Raw genomic sequence first — 19,268 nt, 5'->3', positions numbered from 1 at the left:
CGATCAGCCTCCTGTGACAGCATGTCAGAGAGGAGAGCAAGGTACACACACTCAGCGATCAGTGATCGCTGAGTGTTTGTACATAATTGAGGACATGGTATGTTAACTATAGCCTCAATTATGAATGAATAGGAGTGATCTACATCATCCCCTGTTCATTCATAGTTGTAGTTATAGTAAACATACAATGTCCTCATGTTATGAATGAACAGGAACACTCATAGAGGATTCCTATTCATTGATAACAGGGGACACAGAAAAAGAGATAGAAAACCTCTGTGCCCTAAATCTCTTTTTCTATTTTAAAAGGGAAATATCAGGGGTCTGTTTAGACCTCCAATATTCGGTATCGGTTTCGGCCTGAAAATTTTTTATATTTCGTTTTAAAAATTTTCATTTCGGTGCACCTCTAGTTATAATAATACATTTTCCAATACATGTTTTGCAAACCAAAATGGAGCAAATAAGAGTTTATTGCTGGGGTTAGCCTCAACAGCATTTGGCGGTATTATTATTATTATTATACAGGATTTATATAGCGCCAGCAGTTTGTGCAGCACTTTACAACATAAGAAAGACATTACAATCACAATACAATTCAAGACAAGATGGTAAGGAAGGCCCTGCCCCTGAGGGCTTACAATCTAAAAGGGAGGGGCAAGTGATACATGAGGAGGTAGCTGTGTGGGGATGAATTGTTTGAGAAAGTGGTAGTTCAGTGGTTAGGTTGAGGTGGGATAGGCTTCCATGAAGAGATGAGTCTTAAGGGATCACCTAAAGGCAGTCAGAGTGGGAGATAGTCGGACAGGTTGGGATAGAAAGTTCCATAAGATGGGAGAGACTCTAGTGAAGTCCTGGAGGTGAGCATGGGAGGAGTTGATGAGGGAGCTGGAAAGCAGAAGGTCTTTTGGAGAGCGGAGGGGACGGTTAGGGTGATACTTTGAGACCAGGTATGAGATATAGCCAGGGGCAGAGTTGTGGATGGCTTTGGAAGTGGTTCTTAATATTTAGAATGTTATCATTTGGGCTATTGGAAGCCAGTGGAGGGATTGGCAGAGGGGGGTTGCAGACACTGAACGGTTGGTTAGGTGAATGAGTCTAGCAACTGCATTTATGATAGACTGAAGCGGGGATAGCCTGTATAGAGGTAGGCCAATGAGGAGGGAGTTGCAATAGTCAAGACGAGATACAACAAGTGAGTGGATGAGTAATTTTGCGGTTTCATTGGTAAGGAAGGGGCGTATTTTGGAGATGTTACGAAGGTGAAGGCGGCAGGATTTGGATAGTGATTGGATGTGGGGAATAAAGGTGAGGTCCGAGTCAAGGATGACACCTTGGCATGGGGGGAAGGCTAGATAACTATTGTGTTATCAATGTCAAGGGAAATGTTTGTGGAAGGTGCACGGGCAGGAGGAAATATCATGAGCACAGTTTTTGAAAGAATGAGTTTTCAGAAGTGTTGTGACATCTGGACTGATATGTCAGTTAGTAGATTAGTGACACACAAGGACACAGAGGGGGTGAGTTGTGGAGTAAAAAGATATATTTGAGTGTCATCGGCATAGAGATGGTATTGGAAGCCATGTGACGTTATTAACTGACCAAGGGAGGAGGTGTAGATAGAGAAGAGAAGGGGTCCAAGGACAGAGTCTTGAAAGAGGAAGAGTTAGATTTGTAGGTGACACTAAAGGACCGCTTAGCTAGGTAGAACCATGAGAGGGCAGAGTCTTGTAGACCAAGCGAGTGGAGTTTTTTGAGGAGGAGCAGGTGGTCAACAGTTTCAAAAGCAGCAGAAAGGTCTAATAGCAAGAGTAAGGATTAGTGGCCATTGTTTTTAGCTGTTAGTAAGTCATTAGTGAGTTTTAGGAGGGCGGTTTCAGTGGAGTGTTGGAGGCAAAAGCTGGACTGTAAGGGATCGAGAAGGTTGTTATCAGCGAGGTGGCAGCTCAGTCGGCTGTAGATAAGGCGTTCTGAGTTTGGAGGTGAATGGGAGTAAGGAGATTGGTCTGAGATTGTTGAGGTCGGTAGGGTCCATTGAGGGTTTTGGGGTGACCAGGACATGCTTTCAAGGGAAGGGAAAGATGCCAGTAGAGAGTGAGAGATTGAAAATGTGAGTAAGAGAGTGTAGGATAGAGTAAGAGGGTGACTGAAGTAGTGGTGAGGGAACAGTGGTGAGGTGGGTGTCAGAGAGAAGCTTTGTAACCTCCTCTGTGGTGACAGGGTCAAAAGAGGAAAGTAGCAAGTGTGATGGAGGGTCTGGTACAAGAATAGGGGAAGGTGACTGCACCGTGGCGATCTGATCCAAAATGTAATCTATTTTGTTTTTGAAATGGATGGCAATGTCCTGGGCAGTAAATGAGTTAGTGGGTGATGTTGGTGGGGGACATAGTAGAGAGTTAAAAGTAGAAAAGAGTTGACGAGTTTTGGATATGAGTGTGTTAATGAGAGAGCCAAAATAAGTCTGCTTGGCAGCACGGAGGAAGGAATTATATTTTAGGAGGACAGCTTTATACAGGGTGAAGTCTTGCAGAAGCCTAGTTTTTCGATAGTCATTAACTGCTTCAGGAATGCCCACCATAAAAAAAAAAAAAAGTCCTGATCCTGAAGCAGTTATACCAAGAACACAGCTGCTGCTACAGCCGTGTTCTTGATATCGCTTTAAACTGCCGGCGATGGCTGTTTACATACATGCCATCCAGCGGCTATATAGCCGCCGGATGGCTTGTACGGTGGGGCGGAATGTGTGTGTCCCTCTCTGCCGCCAGCTACCCCGGGCTCTGCTGTGCCCAGTGTGAGCCCAGGACTGGCACAGCGGGACCCCCTTGCCTATCGGAGGGAGATGAGCAAGCTTTTAGCCACTGATCGCTCCTACGATCACTGGACCTGGAAGTAACGTGTATTACATCACTTTCAGTGTCACTGTTTACATTCTCTAGCACCTGCAGCCAGGAGAAGAAGCTGGTGAAGCAGATTGCTGCTTCATCAGCTTCTTTGGGGTCCCTAGATGACATTAAAGTTAAGTGTACAAAAAAAAAAGTCACATATTACAAAATGTAAAAAAATGAAAAAAAAATCCCCCACCCCCATGTACATGCACATACAGGCACAAACATGCGTTGGGTGTACCTACGTGCAAAAACGAAAATTGTGCCACACATGGTACATATCGCCATGAATGTCGGAGTGAGAGCAAAAATTCTAGGGCCATCAATGTTGATAAATATTTGCGCAAATACCGTGTGACATAAAAAAATTGGACTTGTAATAAACATGATGACGTCAGCAGGGCTGAGACCACCAGAGCTCTGGTGAGAAGAGTCTACACATACTGGTCTAACAACCAGGCAGGACTTGGGGTTCAGGTGAGCATTTTTTTTATTTTACACCCTAGACCGCATGTGTCAAACACAAGGCCTGCAGGCTGAATCCAGCCTGCCAGGCCATTTCATGTGGCCCTTGCACCTCTCCTGCAGCTTTACATTTTGAAACTGAAGCCGGCGCTGTAAACAGATGTCAGGCTTCACAGGGAGGCTGCCGAAGTACCAGCAGCCTTCCTGTGAATCGCGGCGCCTGTTTACAGCACCGGAAGCAAATCTCCTTCCTGTGGATCCACACCCATCTAGACCGACCGGGACCCCTGATGAGACCACACAGCCCTCCCAAGACCCTGCGTAGCCCAGCATAGAACATGCACAGCCACAGTAGAGTCCATAAAGCCTACCATAGAACCTGTACAGCCACCTAAGAGGCCACACAGCCCACCATAGACCCCTCATAGCTAGGGGTTGCCGCCTTTTCTTCAAACAAAACCCAAACACTCTAGCAACGCGCAGACATTTTTGGGTGGAGAATGAGTTGCAGCTTATTCATATGTAAATAGCGCCACCCAGTCATATGTAAATATCACAGTTGAGACTATTTTCAGTGGGAGGCCAGTAGCCCCTATCTTAATTTTGGTTGCCCCTTTCTGCCAGACATCTTGTGTCTGGGTTTCTGCTGCCATGAAACCCAGACACAGCATTAAAAACCTGGACTGTCCGGGTGAATCCTGGACACGTGGCAACCCTACGCATAGCAAACCATAGAATCTGCACAGCCACCTAGGAATCCACATAGCCCACTATAGACCACGCATAGCCCATCATAGAACCTGCGCAGCCACCTAAAAGTCTGCATAGCCCACCATAGAACCTTTAAGGGCAACCATAATGCTGATGCTGCGCGCAATGAAATTGAGTTTGCCACCCCTGCCCTAGACCAAAAATTAACACTTAACCTTTGCAGTGTGGATGGAGCCCCAATGCAAGGGTTACGTTTTTTTTTTTAAATGCCCAGATTTCTTCTAACAATTTCACCTAATTAGTCTACATGCTTATTTCTGCTGCTGAGTCTTAGAAATCACCGAACGCCGCCCTAACGCGGAAGGAATTATGATAACCATTGTCCCCCCCCCCCGGCGACCTTTTTTTTTAAAAACTTTCAGGTTTGTTTACGCGCAGCAGAACACAGGGAGGAAGACCCATTCAGATTCCCGGAAGTGGGCGTAGCTTGAGTATAGCATGTGGTTGTTTTGTGAGGCGGATGGATATTCACGCATGACGCGGTGAGTTCCGTTCATGCTTTGTGCGGCCTACTTTTACGGCCGGACCGGAGTCAGTAGAGGAAACACAGAGGAGAGCGGCGGCATCGGACACCGCCTGGGTGAGTACGAGGAGAGAAGCGAATGTCTTTCGCTATGTTATAGCGTGTAAATGTTAGCGGGCCGCGTGTGGTTTGTTGCATTGTGTGTGGTTTGTAGGCCTGAGCATTGCTTGTGAAGTAAGGCGGGAACGTGTTAAGGCAATGCCGACGGCTCACCCACCACGGTGCTTATTGTTTGTAGTTAGAAGCAAGCGGCCTCTCTCTCCATGAGCGCGTTCGCACGGTCTTATGCTTTGGGGTTGCATCTGTACGGCGGGAGTAAGGCCTTGGAGAAGTGTAGGCCTTTCTCTACAAGGCACTTTCAATAGCAGGTTATGTGTTTCGAACGCCCATGTATTATGTTCATGAATGTATCTGGATAGCCAAAGAAGAATGATATACGGAAATCAACCATCTAAATGTGACTCGCGTTGTCGGTATCCGATTTGTTAGTATTGCAGGGTTTCAACTCTGTGTTAAAGTCGAATGCAAATGGTTCATCAAAACCAATGTACGTGTGAGTTGAGGCAGATTTGTGGCATTTTAGCTTCTCCCAGGCTCGTGGGCAATAGAAGATCGAACACAGATGTTACAATCTAATTGTAGAGTTTCATTTAGACCAACAACCGTGTAGCTTATACACGATACAATTTTTGTGCAACCAACTTTAGATTGACCAAACTTATGTAAAATGAGGACCTAGTCAATCTATTCAATCAGCCTGTATCCAGACAGGCACGTAAACTACACAGTTGGTAGATCTAAAGGAGATTGTAATGTGTGGTGAGCTTTAGGGCCTATCTGATTGGATATGTTGCATAGTTTTGATATGTCTAAAATTGATTTTACAGATTTGAACGTGTATGGTGGCCCTAAAGCTGTCCGAACAATTTTTTTTTTTTTTTTTGTGTAATGCTGCTTTTTTTGACCACCGTGTGCACACATAATCCTTATTTATTGAGCATCATTGTGTAGCATGTCTCTAACTATAAGTTCATGCATAGCTTATAAAGCATGGAAGCGTCAGACGTCTGTGGTGGTTGTGGATGTTTTTTTAACCTCCCTGATGTTTCCTGCGGGTGGCATCATAGGTTTTAGATTGCAAGATTGTCGTCTAATATTTGGGCATCTTTATCCAAAAATGTGTGGGGTTTGCAGCTAATTTGATTTGGGTGGGAAAAGAAGCCTTGCACAGCCTGCTTTCTCCTCATAGCCTTAGGCTCACATGGTTTCTTTGTGAGCGTGGAGGCACCGGAGATATTCCGTCTGCATGCTCACTGGAGTTTGACCTTTTTACATGTGGCTTTGGAGCTTTATTTGTGCTTTTTTTTTTTTTTTTTTTGTTTGTTTTAGCCAATGGAATGCTAGGTCAGGGGTGGGTTAACTCTGGCCCTCCAGCTGTGGTGGAACTACAAATCCCATGAGGCATTGCAAGATTCTCACAGGCATGTGTCCCAGAGCCAGATCTATGATGGTATTTGTAGTTTCACCACAGCTGGAGGGCCAGAGTTTGCCCACCCTGTGCTAGGTGATAGGACATGGTTGTTTATCCTTAAAAATACTCAGGTTCAGGCATTTCTTGTGCGTCTCAATTTAAAGTGTCCCGGGCCAAAACACCCCATTCTGCGTCAAAAGTATGTTTGTGTACCTTTTTAGGCTTTGGGTGTCGAGCTACAAACGCACAATTACTAAGCAAATGTTCTTGGTTGCTGAGATTTGATCTTCAAGCTACAAAATACTTTGGTATGAATCTGAACCAAGAATGAATTTTAATGGAAGATTGGTGAACTCCTGTTCACTGATCTTCCCTGTGCTGCTTGAACATACTGAGTACCCACTTTTTTTTTTTAAGGTGTTTATTTTAATTTTGTATCTTGCATTAGGTTCATTAGGTTTTCCTTCACATCATCCTGTGTGTTCTTGCACGGTTCTGTACCATTAATCCACTGGATCGCTTAAACAAAGCCTCCTCGTGTTCTGTGGTGGCGCCATTAATTTCAGTGGCACCACAGACGCACCTCCTGCCCGCAGTGTGATTGCCACACCAGAACACGTGGTCTTGTAATGCCCTGCGTTCGGTGCGATTGCAAAAAATAGCGAATGCGATAACATAATGAAGGGTGGGATATGCGGATCCCTAGGAAACACAGGGGGCAAAGCAATCTAAAGGCGCCTGGCCTGAGAACAATAATAACATTGGGAAGGGACCCGCATACAGCCACACCCACAACTCATTCATTCATTTGTTGTCTCCTCCTCACAATATGCAGGATACAGTATAGTGGATATACAGGGAAAGGGTACAAACTAACATCATTTTGTATAGAGGCTAGCAGGTGGGGGGGGGGAATCTGGCAGTAGAGCTGTGGAGAAATCCAATCGTACTTGTCCAATATTTAATTTAGGGCATGTTAGTGTGTATCCAAGTTTTACATTTTGGGAAGTTCCAGATTGATTTGACAAAACGCTTGCTGTTTAGTGGGAGGATTTTCACTCTTCTATTTAAGTAGAACGGCTTTCCTAGCATGGAAAATTAGAATGCGGAACTGTATGGGTCAGGCACAAAGTACTCATGCCCAAAAGACAGACCAATGGGGTTCCTGGAGTGAGGAAGTTCTATTGATTTTTTTTTTTTTTTTTTTTTTGTTTTTTTTTTTTTTTTTTTTTTTTTTTTTTTAGCACAGACAAGTCTGTAAAAGTACTGATGCGGGGGCATGTGCACCATATTGTCTGTGGAGTCACCACACCTATGGCAATAATCGTATGTTTCAAGGACTATACTCTACAATTTTTAGCCTGTGTATAGTGTAACTGATGGATTCATTTTTTGAACTCCGGGAATTTAAAAAACATACCCTTGCAGCGGGGCTACCCCCGCACTGCAAAGGCCAATTGTTCAAGGCATAACTAAAGCATTTATACTCATCTGATCCTCGATCCCACCAACCTGCTAGACTTGTCCCTGGGCTCCGGCAGTCTAATGACTGCTGATGTCTTTGCATCTAATGCAGTTCCATTGACTTGCATAAGACCTGAGGATGCCAAGGGACATTTCACAGCCAGAGAAGGCGGAGAGCGTTGACCTCCGGGGGACCAAGGATCAGGTGAGTACATCTGCTGTATTTGACTGACTCTTCACACCCCGCCCCCCTTTCCCAGACAAAATTAGTACTTAACCCTTGCAGTGTGCGAGGAAAGCACTACTGCAAGGGAAAGTTTTTTTTTTTTTTTTTTTAAAGTTCCATTTGTGCTATGCTAATAACATCTGAAGACATCAGAATTTTAGGAGTCAGGTAAACATTACAAGAGACTTTGTCCATAAAATGCATGCTTGGAGAAAGTGTAGGCATCAGGGGTCTAATAGACCTCTGATGTCTCCATAGGAAAACCCTGGCTCCACCTCAATAGTATAATATTGTCCTTTTGTGACATAAATGAGGTTAAGAAAATATAAGGCATTAAAAACACAGGGAACACTAGAAGTACTGTTTTTGCGTACCAAACCTCGCACCTTTTTGTGCATTGCATTAAAGGAGCTAATTTCTTTTTTAAATTAGCCCTCATCGCACAAAAAAGCACCTGCACTATTTTTGGCAGCACAGTGCACATCTTTGCATTATGGCGCACTGTAGTGCAAGTAGGGTTAGATCTACTATGTATGTGAATTTAAGAAGCAATTCAGTAAGAATGGCCCCCATTGCTCATATGCTGTGCATTATAGAAATGTGTTCAAATGCATGTTTTAATGTGCATTACCTCAACTAAAAGCTGTGGCGACATCCTAAAATACTCCCATATGTACGTACATGCTCATAGACACATTAGGGGGAATTTATAAAAACTGGAGCAAACAGAATCTAGAACAGTTGCCCCATGGCAACCAATCAGCATCTCTCTTCGGTTTGCTCAGGTTACAATTGAAAATGAGAGAAGCTGATTGGTGCAGTGCAAATGTGCTCCAGAGTTTGTCTGCTCATGTTTGATAAATTCCCCTCACTGAATGTCTGTGGGGGTGAGATTAAGTTTTGCCCAGAAATTGCCAAAAAAAAATGTATTTCCACTTTTGCAGTCAAATGTGAGAGCCCAACTATTTTTGTGTTTTTCTGTTTACGCAGCATATCTAAAAATAAAACATTTCTTACCTTTTTAGATGTCTGTGTAGCTGGCCTTTTTCAAGCTTCTGTCAGTTTCCACTGTCCTATAGAAAGACTATGGACAGACTGAACTTCCCCTCATTAACATACAATGCTTCTAGACCTTTAACCCTTTGTTAGTGAAACTTAAATAAAAAAAAGGTGTGATCCCAATTTTGCTGCAACAGTGGAAATGCGCTTGAACGTAAACTTGTGGGTCATGGTGAAGTAGTTTTCAACTTTGGGGCCTGTTCACATGAGATCAGGTCCTGATCAGCAGACGTTGAGCTACTGATGCATTGCGTTTTTGGCCGCGTTTTTTTTTTGTGTGTGTGCTGGAGTTGGGCTGTTAGTATTTTAGCTGCAGTGTGTTCATTGTCAGGAGTCAGTGCTGTTTTCTGTCGTTAGCTGCAGCTCTAATTGACTTTTCATAGGCCAGAGTCCTAGAAATATAAAATTCCCTCCACGGGATCTTGGTATCTCTGGATTTTTATCTGTAAACTTCAATCAGTTGATTCCTTTCTGCTGAGCTCAGTGTGGTGACCCCCTCCTCATGAAGGAGCACACACTCATAACTCTGTGTGGATGAGGAAGATCTCCTGTTAGAACAGATAAAATAAAAACATAATGGGGGGGGAATTTATCAAAACTGGAGCAGATTTGCACTGCAACACATCAGCTTCTCTCTCTCATTTTCTTACCTGAGCAAACTGAAGAGAGATGCTGATTGTTTGCCATGGGCAATGAGACACATGTTTGCAAGACTGGCTGAACAGAATTAATTATTTTTCTTTAGGTGAAATGGTTTGCATTTAGGGATTTTGAGTTTGGCTGCTATTGACATTATGCAAGTTGTTCAGGGTCCAAATAATAGCTAAATATGTTTTAGCTTTCACTAAACATTTGTTTTTGTGTTTTTTTTTTTGTCTAATAGGTCTTCAAAATGACGCAGTTCCTTCCCCCGAACTTGTTAGCTTTGTTTGCTCCAAGAGATCCAGTTCCATATTTGCCACCTTTGGATAAACTACCTCATGAAAAGCATCATAATCAACCATACTGTGGAATTGCTCCTTATATCAAAGAATTTGAGGTAAGAAGTGATAGTGATTATGAGCTTTATGTTTTAAAGAGATGGCATACTCAGCAAATATTCTGTTATAGAGATGCATGGAGTCTAGTGGCCAGAGTCCACTCCTAGTTTTATTCTGTTTCTTATAAACTCCAGTAGTGAGATCTGGGCAATAGGTTCTGGTTCTTTTCCTACCTGTATAAAACTTTCTGTTTCCATTTGCTGTTGGATATTCCTACTTGTCCTGTTGCATTTTCCCCATTTTAAAAGACTAGCAGGGAGAGTAGGAACTACTTGTAAAAACCACAACAAGCATGTCGTAACTAATTGAACTTTCCTCGAGTGTCCAAGAGATGATAGTAAATGTTACAGGATGTTAATTCATCATGTACTGAAGATTGTTGATGCTTACATTTTCTTTCATGCATAGGACCCCAGAGATGCTCCTCCACCAACTAGGGCAGAGACCAGGGATGAGCGGATGGAAAGGAAGGTAAGCAATACAAAGTAGATACATTTGAAAATGTATATGTGCAAAAGTTTAGGTAGGTGCTTATTAATTTCACACATCCCAAGCCAACCTGGCAAACCTATCAGTTTAAAGGGTAGAGCATTTGGGCTCTACCCTTTAAACTGATAGGTTTGCCAGGTTGGCTTGGGATGTGTGAAATTAATAAGCTTGTTCAGTGTGTAAGCAGTTATTTATTTAATGTACTTTTGCAGAGGAGGGAGAAGATTGAAAGACGACAGCAAGATGTGGAAAATGAACTGAAAGTTTGTAAGTGCTTCCAACATTAACCGTTTTAATGTATTTGATTAGTTCTTCCTGATGCTATGAAACCAAGATGAGTGCATTCAACATCTCACTATTTTTCTTTGGTCTCCAGGGGATCCTCATAATGATCCAAATGCTCAAGGAGATGCATTCAAAACACTATTTGTTGCCCGAGTGGTAAGCTTCCCTTTTTTAATGTTCTTAATTTTATGTAATATACAATAACTGCAGCAACAACTGTCGTTATATATTAACTATTTTAATTTGTACTTTGTTGTTTTGGGGTTAATGTATGGGTTAGAAAAACAGAGGGCATGAGGTAGCCAAGTGTTTGGTAATGGTTTCCACCTCGCTAAGCAATAAAGCCATTTCAGGAATACTATATGCACTTTTAGAGTACCTGTGCTTCTATTTAAAGTGTATTTTGCATGCAGAATAAACACCCACAGTTTGTGTTCCTATTCACACAGCATATCTAAAAATATATTTTCTAAGTATTACCCTTTTTTTGATGTCAGACTAAGCTCCCCCTCGTTATCATACCATGCTTCTGGATCTTTAACCCTTTGTTAGTACTAACAGTGTTTAGATCTAGTTTACAACTGATGCAATCTGCTAGCACTGTACAGACAGGGTTATTTATTGTAAACATTACCCTCCCATCCCCACATGCAATCCAGAGGAAAACTCAGCAAGGAGAACAACTTTTCATTGAGAATTAAAACATAATTCAACCCTCAGGGTTTGTTCTTTTTTGCATGCATCTACTGCTAGCATGCAGTTGATATATGCAAAGACATTGTAATAAAATAAAAAAAGTTGCCAAAAAAAGGTTAAAACTTGCGTCTCTTCTGTGCACTCCTGTCCGAAGATCTCAAGATTCTCGAGCGCATGCGCAGAAGAGATCTTCGGCCGGGAGAAGAGGAGAGACGGTGTAAGTCAATGCAGGCAGCCCGGCAGCGTGCACCTCCAAAGACACAGTGGGACACAGGAGATGCAGCAGGCAGCGCTTGATCAGGGACTCCTGAAAACTACTAGAAATAAGATCGGAACCACAGGCATGATTTAAGGCAAGTCCTTAAAGCACAGCATTGGGGTGCGATTTAGACTTTAATGTCACTTTATGCATTTTTTCTTTAAGCAGCAATTTAATTATTAAACTTGTTATCCGCGTGGCAAACTGCCAAAATCTAAACAGGCAGCGATGCCTGTTTACCTACAAGCGATCCGCCAGCTATAGAGCCGGCGGATCGCTTGTTTAACGTGCGGCCCCTCCCGTTGGTCCCTAGCTCCACTGTGCCCAGTGCGAGCCCGGGGCCAGCACGGTTGCTCAGGGACGAGATCGGTACACAATTTCCCTCCGATCCCCTCCTTTCCGGTGTCAGAATGTGGAAGTGATGTATATTACATCGGTTCCGCATTCTGCGGTCACTCTCCAGTTTCAGAAGCTGATGAAGCAGATCTCTGCTTCATCAGCTTCTTTGGGGGGGGGGGCCTAGGTGACATTGGGGTCTTGGAGACCCATGATGTCTCCATAAAGAGGACCTGTCAATCCTCTTCCCTACCACATAGGGGTGCTTCTTAGCCCCCTATGTGATAACAATATAGGTTAATATAAAAATAGGAAAAATCTAAGTTGCCAAAAAAAGTCACATGAAAGAATAAAAAAAAACACACTTTTTTTAGTCCCCTCCCATACATATTCGTGTGCAAACATGCATCGGGTGCACATATGTGCGACAACGATGATTGCGCCCATTACGCCACACATGTTGCATATCGCCGAGAAAGTCGCAGTGAGAGCAATAATTCCAGGGCCATTAATCACTGATGAGTGGTAAAAGACCCTATAGAATAAAATGGTGGTTGCAAATTTTTATGTTGCACGATATTAGCGCAACTCCTAATCAAACCCCAAAATTTAGTAAAAATCTACTGAAATGCCCCAAAACACAAAAAAATACCAATTTTTGTTCATAAAATATAAAAGATGAGGTTACAATGAGTAAATACCCAACCTGCCCAGGTTAAAAATTGTGTGCGTCCGTGAAACGGCGACAAACTTCAGAACCCCCAAACGTCCACAGATGACACTTTAAAAGCCCCAATAGGTCATTGATTTTAGAGATGCCCAAAAATACTGGCCCTAGAATTGCTCTCATTCTGGCATGCGTGGCGATGCCCAACATGTGTAGTCGGCTTTACAAGTTTAAACAGAGTCCCGGCGGAGTCTATTTAAACAGCCCCAATGTCAGTTGTGAAGGGGTTAACCCAATTCCCGACTAATATAATTTTATTTATTTATTGTTACAATTAATGTAACTTTTAATGCTTAGCTTCATTTAAAAAAAAAAAATTAAAAACCTTATTTCATTTTTGAATAACTTTGCAATAATTTGTATCAATCATAATTTTAGTGTCATCCCTTGTCCCAATTAATATTTTATTCTATCACTTTTCTACAGTAGCACTATTCACAATTTTTTTTAAAACACTCAAATATAAAGTGCATGTGGTGGTTGTTTTTTTTGCGAGACTATATCACAAAAGCCTTGTTTGTCCTAAAAAAAAATGTATTAGTTTTTACCTTTTCTTTTTTTAAAGGGATAGTCAACATTTACGGTGTCATATGACATTGGCCAAACACTCTTACCTGAATTGCGGGGTCCTTCTCCCTGCAGCTTTTGGTTTGAGTTTGAAATTAGCAACACTGTGCCTGCACAGCAGCATAATCTCTACACAGGGATCTGTGAATGGAGAGACTTAAGGTGCCCATACACCTGCCGATTATCGTACGATAATCGTGGGTGATCCCGAGATCGTATGATCGGCAGGTGTATGGAAGGCGTGCAACCGTTTCTACTGTACGTTCGCACGTCTTTTGTATTTTGCGCTCGCTGGAAAACCTGCCGAAAAGCGTGCAATTTTCGCCGGGTAAGTGGCGTGCTCGGAAGACATGCCAAACGGGCCAGTGTGCGCAAGTGCACACTGCCCGCTCAGCATTGGAATTATCGGAAGCCTTCCCCTCAGCGGGGAGGGCTTGCGATGATCGCAAGTACGATCTGCCTGTCCAAAATGGGCAGATCGTAGGAGATTTTAATTACCTTACAACCATCGCACAATGAAAGTCGTGCGATGGTGTTAAGGTGTATTGGCACCTTTAGTCCCACAAATGTAATGTAACTTTTTTTTTTTTCTTAATGTGACTATAAAAACATTTTTGAAAAGGGTAGACTCTGCCTTGTCAAGTAATGACACAGCTGTTTCCAAATCAATATGCCTATAGCCGAAATGTAAAAATTGCTCTGTTCTGCAGGCAGCGTACAAGTGTGATGGCTGATGTGGTTTAAGTTGGAAAGAGCTTGAGCAGTAGCTTCTGCTGGTAAATTTGAGTGTTCTTTTTTTTTTTTTTTCTTCCAGAACTATGACACAACGGAATCTAAACTACGAAGAGAGTTTGAGGTGTATGGACCTATTAAACGCGTATGTAGAGATCTGAAATTTTTTTGGTTTCAAGTGTTGCTAAAACGTTGTGATTTACAATGATTAGATGACATACCTCCTTCAGATTGAAATTCTGTGATCTTACATAAAAATGATACTAACAAGTGTGCAGCGTGCAGTTGTTAGTGTCCCTTTTCTAGGCACAGCAAGGATTTGGCAACTTGGATTGGGGGACATCCCATAGTGTCAATATTAACACAACTCTAGTGTATACAAAGTAGCATTGAACATAAAGCAGAATGCACAGAGCAGTATGATGGATAAATGAACCAATGTATAGTGTTAACCATTGTAAAATATAAACCCTTGCTGCAGGTTTTGTTATAATATAAAATATTATACAGATACTGCAACCCGTGCTGCAGGGTTTTATATTTTACAATGTTTAACACCACCATACATTTTAAGGTTCATTTAGATGAATTTTAAGAGTGGAGCTCTGCAGAGAAGACTGTAGTTGCATTGTGTATGTAATTGCACAGCTTGTGTACCAGGTAGAATGATATTGAGTAGATAATGTGATCAAGCCTACAGCTTGGAGCACTTTGGGGGTATAAAATTAACAGTATGCGTGGTGGAGCAGTTGGTAATGTACAGTACTATTTTATAGTGCGGCATGGACTTCACGAGTGCCACTTTGCTGAGAATTAGCGACAGTTTTCAAAATGACAATAAAAATTCTATTTTCATTCTTGTATTTTTCATGTCACTTAATTTTACATTTCTCATAGTACTGCATAGTTTCTTACATCTTTTAGATATTTGAGCAGGTTTAGATTAAAAGCAGCGCATTGTATCTCAAGAATGGTGTCTGTCCTAGTCATGCACAGCCATTGTCTGTCATGGGCGCCAATTTGGAAAGGATACAAAGAGTTGTCAGCAGGAAAATGGCATTGGCAATGAAAATGTGTGAGGGCACTTGGTCTAAGGCATGGCAGACTTGGGTCTCATTTGCTTAGGACAGCTAGTAACCTCCAGAAGTATGCCAGTGATTCATCTTGGCTGACCAGGGTGCAATTTTCAAGAGGACACCAGCTGAGCTCAGCAAAGTTGGCCCCCCTACAATCGGCACAAATAAAAACTTATGTGTTTCTTTAGTGTTAGGTTTGTGCTGTTTTGCGCTTTATTTTTAAGATTAAAGCCAATTTTTTTATTTTTTTTAAGATGTCACCCAGCCCCCCCTACAACAGCTAAAGCACATGAAACTTGCTGGTTAGTGCCACGTTTGTGCCGTTTAAATCTTCATTCTATCCTTTCGTTTTCGAGTAAACTATTAAAGGTCACCCAGCCCCCCAAAACAGCCAAAATACATAATCGGGCTGGTTGTCACTGCCACGTTTGTGCTGTAAAAATTAGCATTTGTGCTGCTCTAATTTTTAAGATAATAGCAATTATGGTTTTAGGATAATTGCTGTTAAAAATAAAAGCAGCACAAATGTTAATTTTTAGGGCACAAACATGGCACTAACCAGCCAACCTGGTTACGTATCTTTTGGCTGTTTTAGGGGGGTTAGGTGACCTTCAGTTAACTCAAAAAAGAAAGGTGAAAGAATGGAGATTTAAATGCCACAAACCAGCACAAACGTGGCACTAACCACCCAGTCCGGTTACATGTCGTTTTGCTGTTGTAGGGGTCTGGGTGATGTCATCTTAAAAAAAACAATTGCTATTCTCTTAAAAATAAAAGCAGCACAAATGTTAATTTTTGCGGCACAAACGTAGCTCTAAAGAAACACACTGGAGTTTTTATTAGTGCCAATTGTAGAGGAGCCAGCTTCGCTGAAATCACTTGTTGAGATAATTGACCTCCAGAGAATAATGAAAAATTATTTTTAATAAAAGCCTTGCTGCAGATTATGACTACTATTTCTCCAAATCATAGATTCACATGGTTTATAACAAGCGCTCCGGAAAGCCTCGTGGTTATGCCTTTATCGAATATGAACATGAACGAGATATGCACTGTAAGTTCCTTTTATTAGTAATTTGTACACTGTTCATTTAATGTTCAGTCTGTTTAAATGTTTAACATGCCCTTAAAGGGGCTGGTTCCGGAAGGTAAGTTGTGTTGTTGAAGTGGGTACCCGAATTCCATTAATCCCATAGCTGCACTCAATGCGTTGAGGTTTGTTCAGTGCACTCAAAGAATAGTCTTCGGCTCCATATTATAGCGTATGGGTTTTGCGCGCGGAAGACTGCTCGGGGCGCATACGCTATATTTGAAACAGCACGGATTCCGCTCGTTTGCGGCTATTGTATAGCCGCGAACATGCGGAATCCGCCATATCGTGCTAGCACTATTTTGGGGGCTGCGTGGTCCCTGCAATAGTCTGAACAATGCACATTAAAGTACATTGTTTGTTCTGTTTAGAACGGCTCTGTGCGTATTCGTAAAGCTGAATACGCATAGACAGCCGCCCCAGCGTGAATGGAGCCTGATTCTTTTTACTGCATTGATTACTTTTTATACAATCCTATGGTGTGTTTTTCCTTTCAAGACCCAAGGTGACTCCGATATTGGGTTTTGTTCCTACCCCCATGGAGAGAGGGTATTGGAAAAGCAGAAGACATCCCTTTTTCTGTATATTTTCAAATTTGTGTTTTTTTTCACTATTCTTTTTTTTTTTTTCTCTCAGTTGTGAGTTACTTTCGTAGTACTAGAGCCTTTAGCAGAATCCCCTTTTTGCAGTTCTCAGTTTCCGTCAGCTGTAAGCTGAAAGATAATATGGGATTACTGTAATTTGGGTCCTTCCACATGTGGGTTGAAAATGATGGGCAACAATGTGTACGTTTATAAATTCCAAGCTAACTGCTTTCAGAAGCAGAAACTCTCCCTCAGTTTATAGATCCTACTCCCTTTGACTTTTAATTTTAACACTGCGTTGGAGTTCTTAGGACCATATTTATCTTTTTTTATTCAGCAACTCCACCTGTGCTTATTAGAAGTTATAATCTGTTCCCATAGTTAACTGTTGCCCATCGCTGTGCTTTAAAAAAAAATGTTTTTTTCTTTTAAGATAAAAACTGTACAAAGTGTAATGTGAGTGGGGTGTATTAATTTTGTGTTCTTATTGCCACTGCAGCCACCATTGTGATGGCAATTGCCACTGCTGGCTTGCAGCTGATGCTAATGCTCCCCTTTACAACATCTCATTGTATGGTTGGTATAAGGGTTTGTATGATGGGTAAGACTTTGTGGCATTTACACACAAGACACAGGGCAGCAGTTTAGAAAGCAGCCCAGCCTTTAGGTGCAGAAGACAATATCTTTCCACTACACAAGTATCACCACCCTAGCTACCGTACAAGATTTAATTAGTGGGGTTTTTAGAGGACAGTAATGGCATAAACATTCCTCTTACATGGTATGGGTAAATGTACATGGCTAAAGGCACATAATTTACTACTTAGATATGATGGTGGTCTAATTTGTTAAACATGTTCTTATGACCGTCAACTAAAATCTATTGAAAATAAGCATTTTGGTTAGTACAAGAACTGTATTGGAATATGAAACTGCTAAAGTTTTTTCAGACCACCTAGGCTTTGCTTTAATAATGAGTTAATTTAAGGTTATGCTTTGTGCTGACCTTTAAGTATGAGATCAAAACAAAGTTGCCGGTTAACTAACTGGCAAAACTCCACTATGCAGATATGTTTCTTCAAGGTAAGGTGCCGAGAGAAATATGTTGGCTGCTATTTTTTGCCATGAAAACTGTAGTTGCCTTCTCTGGTTTCTGTACTTGACAAGTATGTTGTAGATGAAGGCAGAACTTCTTCTAGTCTCCATACTTGTTCCAGGTTGGTGATTCTGATGCTGGTCATTGCATCACCCTGACGGGCAACTAGACTTTTCAAGGCTAGAGATCAGCAGTTAGTCTGCACATTCCTTTCTGCACAGGTTTCCTCTTAAGGCTGGACTGAATCTTCACATACAGCAGCAACGTGTTTAGATACACAGTGGGTTCACTGGTGTGTGTTTTCACAAATGGTGGGCCTTTCTGAAAATGCTAGCTGCTTGGCTCTAATGGTTCAGTTTTACCTCCAGTGATTTGAATCACTGGCCTGAAACATGTATGCATATGTAAGGACTTTTGATTTTCCTGCTTTTCGTACTTGTTTCAGAATAATGTATTAAGTGTAGACAATTCCCACTGCAGTAGGCGGTCTGCAGCGCAAGTCCCTTTGTTTCTGTTATGATGGACTTGCTTCCAATTCCTTAGCCCACACAGTCTTCTCAAAACTGAGTTTTGGCCTCATTGTGACTGTCACCTTAGCAACCAGAATAGGATGCTTTCAGTCTGTAAATCCCACAGATCTGCAAGGACTGAGTGATGTCTTGTTAAAGTTGGTAAAGTTGTTTTTATTGGAGCTATGGCATCAGAGTGCAGCGGTTTGGGGATTTAGTGGCTGAATACATCAGAAGTGTGGACGAGCTCCAAAATGCGCATTTGATTTCTGTCTTCACTTTGCAAACACTGGAAGGGAGTGGTGTTAACGTTCCCACATGCTATTACAAAACAGAATGTTGACAGTTCTAAAGGGAAGACAGACTTTTAAACACACCTGCAGCAGCTTCAGTTTCCCCGCTATTCCTTGAAAGGACTGTTCTTGTTGGGCAAAGCTTTGGCACTTCTTGGTTTTGCTGATGCTTCCCCAACTCTTTTGCATTCCTATTGACCAGTGAGGCAGCCGGTAGCAGTATATGGCAGCAGGCACACTTGCGCTGCTAAGAAGTGTCGGAACTTTGTCTGATTAAGACTACATAACAGTCTGGCAGAGGTTGTTGGTTTTATTTTTTTGTTAGTCACTTTAATGTAAGTAGGCTCAATCATTGTCAGCCTCATATCTTTAGGGGACTCTGAAATCTCTACATTTGGATTATCACATTTACCCACCTGAGACTTCTATTAAAAAGCTGTCTTGCTCTGTCTCCTCTATTTTAAATTATGCAGGACCAAGCATGAAAAGTAAAATTGCATCTAAATGAAGTTCCTGGGGGATATTAAAGAAGAAAAAGTTGGCTAGAACTGCTAGCATCCACTAAAGACTAAAATATATGCAGTCCTTTTTTTTGGGGGGGGGGGAGGGGCGTGAATAAGACAAA

The 19,268-nt window shown here is 42.0% G+C and overlaps 1 protein-coding gene across 4 annotated transcripts in view; it reads left to right on the top strand.

Annotated features, from left to right (window-relative positions):
* Positions 1-4,564: 4,564 nt before the first annotated feature.
* Positions 4,565-19,268, top strand: part of SNRNP70 (small nuclear ribonucleoprotein U1 subunit 70) — a 23,683-nt gene continuing 8,979 nt past the window's right edge. For 3 of the 4 annotated variants that reach the window (XM_018564363.1, XM_018564362.1, XM_018564360.1), the window contains exons 1-7: positions 4,565-4,701; positions 9,748-9,903; positions 10,313-10,375; positions 10,606-10,660; positions 10,770-10,834; positions 14,078-14,140; positions 16,044-16,125. In XM_018564363.1, coding sequence (XP_018419865.1) covers positions 9,757-9,903; positions 10,313-10,375; positions 10,606-10,660; positions 10,770-10,834; positions 14,078-14,140; positions 16,044-16,125 — 475 coding nt within the window. In that variant the 5' untranslated portion in view covers positions 4,565-4,701; positions 9,748-9,756. The remainder of the gene's footprint in view (positions 4,702-9,747; positions 9,904-10,312; positions 10,376-10,605; positions 10,661-10,769; positions 10,835-14,077; positions 14,141-16,043; positions 16,126-19,268) is intronic. The other variant, XM_018564361.1, reaches the window with a different exon arrangement.

Source organism: Nanorana parkeri, unplaced genomic scaffold, assembly GCF_000935625.1.
Source record: "Nanorana parkeri isolate BGI_ZX_2015 unplaced genomic scaffold, ASM93562v1 scaffold747, whole genome shotgun sequence".
NCBI lineage: Eukaryota > Metazoa > Chordata > Amphibia > Anura > Dicroglossidae > Nanorana > Nanorana parkeri.
The sequence above is the reverse complement of the archived record's forward strand: the minus strand, read 5'-3'. Positions and strand labels throughout refer to the sequence as shown.